We start from the raw sequence: 9,495 nt of genomic DNA, 5'->3' as shown, positions 1-9,495 counted from the left end.
ATATTGGTGAACCAAAGTTGGCCAATAATTTAATACCCTGGATAATTAGGGGGCACAAACTGATCACTATTAAACTACACCCACAAATAATTTAATGTCTAACACATGCTATGTTGCATATCATTAAAACAATGTTGAAAACCGTTTACATTTCTCAGTGTCTTTAAAACCATTCTGTATAAAATCATACTAGATTGTGGTGAAATATTATATTTACAATGCAAGTTGTGCAGTACCAACCATGAAAGAGAACTAGCCCTTCCACAACAAAAGGACCCCACTCGGGTAGGTGAGAGGATACCTTTTATTACAATTGTTATTATTATAATTATTATTATTAGTGACGTTCTGGCTAGCTAGGCAATAAATAGGCAACCACAGAAAAGATGCAATTGGAAATTGCAAGTGTGGTTGCCTACAATGCCTAGCTAGCCAGAACGTCACTAATGTAATAATATGTTTGCTGGCCTCTCTGAGTCAGGGCTCTTAAGTGAAAATAAACTAGAAGAAAAACTAAACAAAATTAAAATAGCTGAATTTGCCTCTTCATAGTCACCTGACATAGGGAGTGGAGAGGAGACACGATGGGGGGGGGAGGCATGTGAAGGGTGAGGAAGAGGGAGGAAAGGTGGGAGAGAGTGTCAACTCAAGAGCCAATCAAATGGTAAAGGGAAGGGATGGAGGGATATGCAGGGATGAAAGGAGAGTAGAGCTGTGTGTGTGTTGGGGGGGGGGGGGAGATAGGGGTAGCAAGGAGGGAGATGGATGGATAAAGCGATGGAGAGGACGCAGTGAGCGAGCGAGGTACAGAGAACATTGCCTCATCTGTATGCATCAAAACACAGCTCCTATTTGGAAAAGTCACATTTGTGCATAATGTAGGCATGCCTCTTATCCCCATTACACCTCACCTCACAGTTTCTCTCCACCCATGCACCTCCCATACAACCACAGACACATAAACGTGCACAATCGCCAGACAGTTCAGAACGGACTGTCAGGACCATCATCCCCTGTTGTATTATCCCATTGAAATGTTTCTATGTTTCTAAAACAGTTTGGGGTGCTCCACAGAATGTGGTTTAAGGACAGGTTTTTTTTTTTAATTAATCCACTTTCTCAGCCCTATCTTTCAAACCCATTGATATATCAAAGCCATGGCATTTTCTTTAAGCAACTTCTCACACAGACACACATGAACACTGTAATAACGATCACCATCCTCCTCATTAAAGACTAGTGCATCTACATCTCTTTGTTTCCCACTTGCTGACAGGTTTTTGCCACCAATTTAAATGACTAACGATGAGCAGAATAACACGTGGCAGAGAAACAATGCATGTTATTTAAAATACACAAGTATTCAAAAGTTCAAATTATAAATTAACCTTTTTTTATATCAAGGGATTACTGTATTACATTAAATATTTATTTAAAATAACAATAATAGTGAAAATAGCAGATCTACAAGCTCACAACACAATGTGCAATGTGACACGTTGAGTTTGCACTTCTTGTTAGCTTGTAGATACAGGTACAATGGGTATATTGCATAACCGGAGGGGCATCAGGCCTATTAGGCCTAATTATTATTATTATTGGCATAAGGAAGTAAACCCTAGCCTAGCTTGAGTCTGTCATTGTCCCATTGACAAGAGATTTCAAAGGGGAGGGGATTTAAAATGTGAAATTCCCAATCACAAGAGATCTGGTGGGAGGGGTTGTGTTTGACTTGTGTACACAAAACATTCCCCCTCCCCTGTATGACAGGCATCAAACACTGAAACAAGTCGTTGTCTTTGATGTTTCATTGATTAGAGAGAAGCACTAACGAGCTATTGACACTTGTATGGCTCAATCAATTACTGCAGTTCAGAACCCCTTTGAAGTTCAAAGGGAGCAATTAAGAGCTCTGGTGAGCCACCCCTCCCTCCACAGTTTGTTGATTTTCAAAAGTTAGACCCACCCCTCCTCCGTCTTGCATTGATTTCATTGGTTGGTTTGCCAAGACACCATAAAAAGAGGCGTGTCATATGCCAATTCCAGACCAAGAGAAGCAGTCCACTCAGAGAGTGGGCGGGTCTATTGGCTGGAGCCAGGCAAAGTTAACCCCACATTTAAACAACTTTACTTTAACAGATAGGACTGCTATAAGCTTAGACTGCTGGGGAACTTCCCATGGCTCATCGAGCTCCTTCTCCTCTGCTTCTCTATCTTCATTCTCTCTCCTCTTCATTTCGCCTCTCCTCCACCCCATGCCCTCATCCCAATCTCTTTACCCCCTCCTATTCTCAAACAGTATGCACTACAAAATAGAGAGCCCATCAGTGGCAATTGTGTCTGGAGAGCAGAGCTCAGTGAACGTTATGAGCTACGAGTTATGAGTGCCATTCGCACACTGTTTAGGGCTGCCGCCAGTGAAGATAAGCCTAGCTAGTGGGGCTGTCTATGTAACTGTCATATGTGTAATAGAGGACTGCCCATAAGTCCGACATCTAATTACATTACTCAGACTACGTGGCTACGCGTGCGGTTAGGGATAGGGTTAATAATGGGGCGAGTCGGACCAACGCAACGTCGGAGAAATGCAACTAAATTCATAAATGAAATATTTTGTTGTAGCAGAGCAGAGCATGTCTTCCCAACAAGGAACATAACTAGCTCTGCATATAGAATGGAATAGCATGACAATGTTACTTTCCTTATCTGTGACACATAATTATGTTTATACAGTCTTTGAGACATTGTAAATAATGCTGCTATGATATATGACAACTTCTCTTGTCTGCTCTGAAATCAGAGCAATTTCTTAGAGCATTTAATTACAACTGCTCTGAAATCAGAGCAATTTCTCAGAGCATTTACAAACAGTAATCCACAGCTTAAAAACCACTCAACAGGTTAATTATAATTGTGTTATTTATATACTGTAGTTACTTACACTCAACACTTTAATTTTCCAGGAGTGGAGATGAGTATTACTTAATTCCCCCTCTGTTCAATGAACAAAGGTAACCTACAAAAAACTATAAACTTAATATGAATGCCAATAAGTACTTTATTCTCTGAGTGATAAATTACTCAAAACATTCAAAAGAATACAGGCCAACCGTTTTTATAGATGTGTTTGTTGTCTTCTGCTCTGTGAATGGCATTTCTCCTTGCATTCATTCAATACAAACTCTTTGGACATCTTTTGAATATCAATTTGTGTTTTCCTACTCTAAGAATAGGATATCCAACTGTATACCTCAACATGGAAAATCTCTTAATTTGCTTAATTTTGTGTGCCAAACTGAGCTAAACTGCCCTCAAAACAGTTGAGGTAAGCACAATGCTAACATTCAGGGTACTTCAACCCTTCCTTTCATTCAGACAGACAGACAGACAGACAGACAGACAGACAGACAGACAGACAGACAGACAGACAGACAGACAGACAGTGTTTATGATAAAAGAACAAGAACAAAGCAACATTAGTTCAAGAGTTTGACCATACCGATGTTGGCCAATATTCAAAGTTTTACTTCTGTGGGCTCAAAGTGCACCAATTTAGTTTGTTTTTGGTGGAGATTGTTCCGCTAATGTAGATTGTTTTCTTGGCAAATTGATTAGTAGAATGATTATTTATCAAAAAAAACTTTGTGGACTATCTAACTAATATAGCTAATAATCTATGATGTGGGTCTCCAAATTTGGTCAAGGTTTTAGCCCGATTCAGGCCCCATTTCACTTCCATTATAAAATCAAAGTAAAATGTTTCAAAAAACATAAAACATTATTGAAAATACATGGAGGAACTTTGGCCAACTGGGAGTGAAAATAAGAAATCTTGCAATGATAGGTGCAGTGTTTTGCAATATTAGCTGTGGACAAATACACCATAAAGTGTTTTTAGCATAGACTAAGAAGTGGGGAGAAGTCTGACCCTGGACCAGCGCCTTTTCAGCGTTGGCTAATGGAAGAGAAAGTGTGATTACTGGAGGACACAGAAAGATTTGAAGAGGCCCGAGTCTTCATCCATGCTGCTGATGTCGACCATCTTCTTGCCATCTGTATTTGGCAGGAACTGGGAGTAGTCGACCCCTTGCTGCTTGTAGAAGAGGATATAGGCAGAGTCGGTGTCAATCTCCTCCGGGTGCACCTCCTTACAGCTGCTGTCATTGTAATAGTACCATTTGTCATTGGGGTTCTTTGCATAGGTCACATAGTGACCTCCTCCCATGACTCCTGAATGACAAGAGATTGCATAGAGATCGTACATGGTCTGGTCAGGATCCATGCTGCTCTCTGTGCTGCAGTCTGAGGTCTGCCCGTTGCTCTGACAGCTTTCCACACTGCCTTCATTAGTTAGTATCACATCATAGTGGCTACTGGATGCCATCAATGACTCATCAGGGCTGGTATCCCTGAAGCCAGGGAGAGGCGACCTCAAAGGCAGTGCTGCATTCCCCTCCATGTCTGCCTTTGTTGTGCCTTCGTACTCTGGTTTTGTGCCCCCCTCCTTGGCACTGCTGTCCAGGTTCTTGCTGTTGGAGAGGCGGTGTCTGCTGTTCAGCTTCCAAAAGCGGCCCCCTGTGCAGCTTTTGGAAGACCTGCTTGAAGGGCTGCTGTTCCGACTACACGAAGGGGCCAACTTTGTACTTGAGGATGGTGTGGGTTTGGGAACGTTGTTGAGGTCAGCTAGGGTAGAGATGGATGACATGTCGTCTTCCCCGACACTCGGTAACTCCTCCCTCTCGCTGTGGGAGTGGCAATAGAATTGCCCCAGATCCCTGGGAGCCAAGAAGGCGGTGGGGTCAAAACCCTCATGGGGAAACTTGACGATCTTCACAGATTTCATCCAGCGATCATTTACAAATTGGAAGCGCTTCAGGTGGACTATCAGGATGGGAGGGAGCCTCCAGAGGTCCAGCTTCTTGGTGGCCAGTCGATGGGTCTTACATTTGGAGCAGCAGTAGAGCTCATCCTCGCCCAGTTCCTCCTCGTTGGTGAATGACTTCAGACAGCTGTCCAGACTGATGGGCTCAGCATGCGCCCGTCGAGACTCCTGCACACTGCAGTGTTTCTCCGCGATCCTCTCCTGAGAGGTCTGGTAGCGGAGGTGCAGTGCAGTGGGGTCCCAGTCCACAGCGATGTAGGCGTTTCTCACAGAGGCTCTGTCCGCAGTGCACTCTATAGCACAGCCTCGACAGAACTTGTACCAGGGACACCAGGCACATGAGATGCCATTCTTGCCTACCACTCGTAGTGTGAAGGGGTATTGGATGCCCTTACTATCAAAACAGTCCTGGGTGTGGTTGCCGGCCTCCTGTGGTGGTAGAGGGCTGACTAGTCTGGACACCTGGATCCATACAGCATCATAGAGGTCTTTCTTACTGGTGTGCATGGTGCAGGGGATAATCAGTGGTATTCCGAAGAGACTGAGATGATTCTTCTGTGATGACAGGAAGTAAAGTTCCACCTGCATAATCTTCCTGTGCATGGCAATAATGTAACCGATGAAGGGGCTCTCCAGGACCAGTGTGATGTGTCCATTTGGTATGTCATTAGCCAGAGGCATGTCCGGGCTACAGGACACCTCAGTGCTAGGCACATCATTGGGGCTGAGGACAGGTTTGGTACCAATGTCACCATTATTACCTGTGATGCCGTTACATATCGGGCTGATATCTATCACTGTAGGTGAGGTGAGTGAGTTAGATGAGCCAGTCACAGGGATCTCAAATGCACAGAGAAAGCAGAGACGCACTTTATGGTTGTCCTGGGGTAAGCTCTTGATTTTGGAGTTGTAGATCTCAGCCAGCAGGATCTGATCTGGATTCAGGCAGCAGAGTTCACTCAGCTGTTTCTTCAGACCTTTATACTTCTCATCCATGTTCAACCTCAGGCCATATCTTACTGGGGTGGAGCCATCTAGCTTAATGACAGTGATCTCCAGGTGCATGGATCTGTCCATGGGCAGAGGTAGGGACAGGACACTAAAGGGGTCAAAGCGGGCACTGATGTGACCACACGTCTTACACTTCACCTGAGATCTGAGCTGTCCATGGAATAGGTCCACCACAATGGAACGGTTCCTATGCAGGTGGTTCTCCCACGCCTCGGAGGCGACAGAGCTGTCAGGTCTGCCATCGCTGTCCTTCAGCTCTATGTATGGTTTGTCATGGCCACGGTTCAGGTCTTCATGCAGACCATCCAGGAGGAAGGCCAGAAGCTCCTGGGAATCATGCTCCTGGAAACCATTGAACCGTGGTTCATACTTTGCTATCATCTGCTTAAGTTTGAGTGGAGCTACACTTTTTTGCGTCCCACTCCACAACTCCATCACCAGGTCACCGTAACACTTGGCCATGTGACCTCGCATCCCAATGGGATTGGTTCTGTTGAGCTCATACAGGTGTCTACCTGAGATGAAGTAGTCAGTGAGAGGCATGGTGTTGCTCAAACACTGGATACTTGAGTTCATAAAGCAGGTGTTACCAAGGTTACTAAGGCCTGTGGCTCCTTTCTCTGTGTGGGCTTTGTGTCTGTCCATCTTACTGCTGTTGGCAATGAAGGACATCTCTTCTGGCCAGCTCATGTCTTTGTTCCTGACCTCAATAAATAAAGACTGTTCATCCTGGATCCCCAGACTCTCCAGTGTGTGGTCTTCATCATCCAGGAGGGTGAGGTTGTACTCACCCTTGCACAGCCACAGTCGCATGTCCTCCTTTATGATGTGGAGTCTCTGGGACAGGAAAAGATGGATTTGCTTTATGGTGGCCACACGGCTGAAACAGCCTGAACAGGTGGGGACCCGCCTCAGAGTGGTACTAGAGTAAAGCATATAACCGTATTCGGGTAATTGCATGGCCTGCTGCCGCAGGAACTGCACGTAGTGTGGGTAGAGCTCCACCTCCATTTGACCTGTCTTACTCTGCTGAATCACAGTTCGTGGCAGTTCAAGGTTGGCACCATACCAGTCATACAGTGCCTTCCACAAAGATTTTGGGACAATCTCAAAGTCTCGTCCTTTCTGTAAGTATTGCTTCAGCCTCCCACCCTCCTTGGTCAGAGTGGGACTGGGGACCTTCATATGGCCAGCTTTCACCAGAGGCCGGTTGTCGATGGCCCCAGGTCTCTGTGCTATGTGATAGGAGGGCAGGTGACTGTTGGCCTCAGATAAACGCCAACTCTCCGTTACTTTGTGGGGGCTCAGAGCCATCTCGGTTGTCCCAAAAGCACTGGACATGGTGTCTGGGGACCATTCAGAGGGGCTGCACATGTCAAGGTAATCCAGCCCTGGATGAACCTTCTCTACGCTGGCCATGGCCATGGGGCTCCGCAGAGAGCTCAGAATGAACGGCGGGTCCACCACAATGCTCTTGTTCCCATATTTAACAAAGTCCTTCCACTTTTGCCACCAGCGTATAGAGATAAGGAACCATTCATGGCCTAGCTGGAACCCATGTCTGTTCTCTCTCTCCAACCACCCTCTGATTATCTGTCCCTCCTCCTCAGGGGTCGCAGGCCTCAACCCCAGGACTATGTGGCAAACCTGGACGAGTAGGTTGAGGAACTCATTAGCCAGAGTGCTCTGCACACTCCAGATCTGGTAGCCCTCAAGGGTCAGGTAACCCAACTTGGTGGTGTCATGCATCTTCAGAATACCTTCAACTATGTCCCACACACTGCTGTGCAATTCAGGTAGCATGTCAGTTCGATTGTCTTTCCATACCTCCAGTAGTGCCACAACCATCTTGCAGAGCTCATCCCGAGACAAAACCCCGTCTCTGTCCACATCAAACACTTTGAAACAAAATTTCTGCCTTTCAGCGATGGTTCCCCTGCAGCAAGCATGCAGACCACAAGTGATCTCTTTCAGGTCAATGTGATTGTCCTGATTCTCATCAAAGGCATGAAACAAACCTTCAGTCATTGAGGCATGGATGGGAGGAGAGACAAGTGGAATGAAGGTCTCCAAGTCAAAGCGACCAGTCCTTGACTGGGCTGTCAGTTGCCAGTAGCGCCTTTCCAAATCAATTATATCCAACTCCTTCAAGTGTGTGACACCTGCAAGGGTCTGGTAGAATGTAGGTGTGTTGTTATCATCGGTCAGGGTGACGCATACACCTCCTGACAGAAGCCATCTGGAGAAAGTGAAGGCCTCCTTGTTTTGCAGGAGCCAGTTCCTGAACCGCTCATAGTTCACCTTCTCCTTCGCCGTGAAGAACTTCCTAAATGAGGGCAGGACGTCCCCATCCAAATCATTGAGAACTTCTTCCATGATCTCCCTAGTTGTATAGCCACCTGGTTCGCTGGCAAACAGGCTGAAGAGATATTTGGCCTTCTCTTCCTCTCTCCCTCTGGTCAGCAGCACCAGACCAACAATCAGGTTGTTGCAGCGCAGGCCTTTGGGTGAGCCTCCAAATGATGTGTAAATCATCTCTGCAACTTTGGTTGGAACTCCGGGTCCCAGCACTTCATTATAGAAAAACTCCTGGCTCATGTATTCGGAAAGGCGACTGGTTCGCTTGAAGGCATCCTTCAGCCTCTTCAGCTCCACATCAGTGACTCTCTTGACAGCCTCATCATATGACAGGAAGCCTATAGTTGACCCTTGGGCCCCCATGCTCAATTGGAACCTCATTACATTGCAGGAAAGCCGTTCTTAATGATAGGGTGATGACGAACGTCTGCCCTGTCTATGTACCTGTGTGAGCCGTTCTTGTCGAAGTGTGAATGCAGCTGCTGGCAGAAAGTTCTGTCTTGTCTGTGTACCTGTGTATCTATCTCGGTTTTATGCCCAAATATTGAGATGACTGATGGACTGATGTCACAGTGCTGATGTCACAGTATTGTGTGGAACTCCATAAATGGTAAATGGCACATTTATATAGTGCTTTTTATCCAAGGCGCAGTGTTGCCAGATGTACGATAATTATCGAATTTGTACGATAATTTGACCCTCTGTAAGATGTACGATCAACAATTCCAAAAATGCCCAAATGTACGATAATTTCGGCATATCGCCAAAAAGAGTGTGAATTCACTAAATTCCCTGACTGCTGATCTGGGTCCCGTTTTGGCTTCTCAAAATAAGCCAGGAAATCAGTCAATCACACCCTAGATCTGTACTTGGAAGCATTAAAAACACCAGTCGTGTCTTTCCAGACCAGTTTTAGGCTTTTATTTATGTAAGCTCCAGGAAGTTTCCTGCCTCCACGCAGCATATGTGATGTGTTTTTGTCACACAGGAGTCTCAAAGAAGGTGGTTTCTTACACTAAAGACACATTTTTTGGTGAAATTCCTTTTTTACGCGGGTGATTTCTCTTTTTTGGCAGTGTACGATAGTTTCATGTCAAATACGATAATTCTGAGCCTCCGGTACGATAATTCAACATTTCCCATCTGGCAACACTGCCAAGGCGCTTTACATAGATGCATGTGCATTACATTCACCCATTCACACACACATTCATACACCGATTGTGGAGGAAACCATGCAAGGC

At 45.6% G+C, this 9,495-nt stretch overlaps 1 protein-coding gene across 1 annotated transcript; it reads right to left on the bottom strand.

The window, feature by feature from the left end:
* Window positions 1-3,976: 3,976 nt before the first annotated feature.
* Window positions 3,977-8,614, bottom strand: LOC308282821 (ubiquitin carboxyl-terminal hydrolase 32-like; the record flags this gene model as incomplete). The annotated part of the gene is made up of 1 exon (XM_080723207.1): window positions 3,977-8,614. One exon carries the CDS (start codon window positions 8,612-8,614, stop codon window positions 3,977-3,979), a length of 4,638 nt encoding a protein of 1,545 aa, XP_080579333.1.
* Window positions 8,615-9,495: the final 881 nt, after the last annotated feature.

The sequence above is a fragment of the Nannobrachium achirus genome, assembly GCF_963921795.1.
Source record: "Nannobrachium achirus genome assembly, chromosome: 4".
NCBI classification, from domain to species: domain Eukaryota; kingdom Metazoa; phylum Chordata; class Actinopteri; order Myctophiformes; family Myctophidae; genus Nannobrachium; species Nannobrachium achirus.
This window is presented reverse-complemented; position numbering and strand designations above follow the sequence as displayed.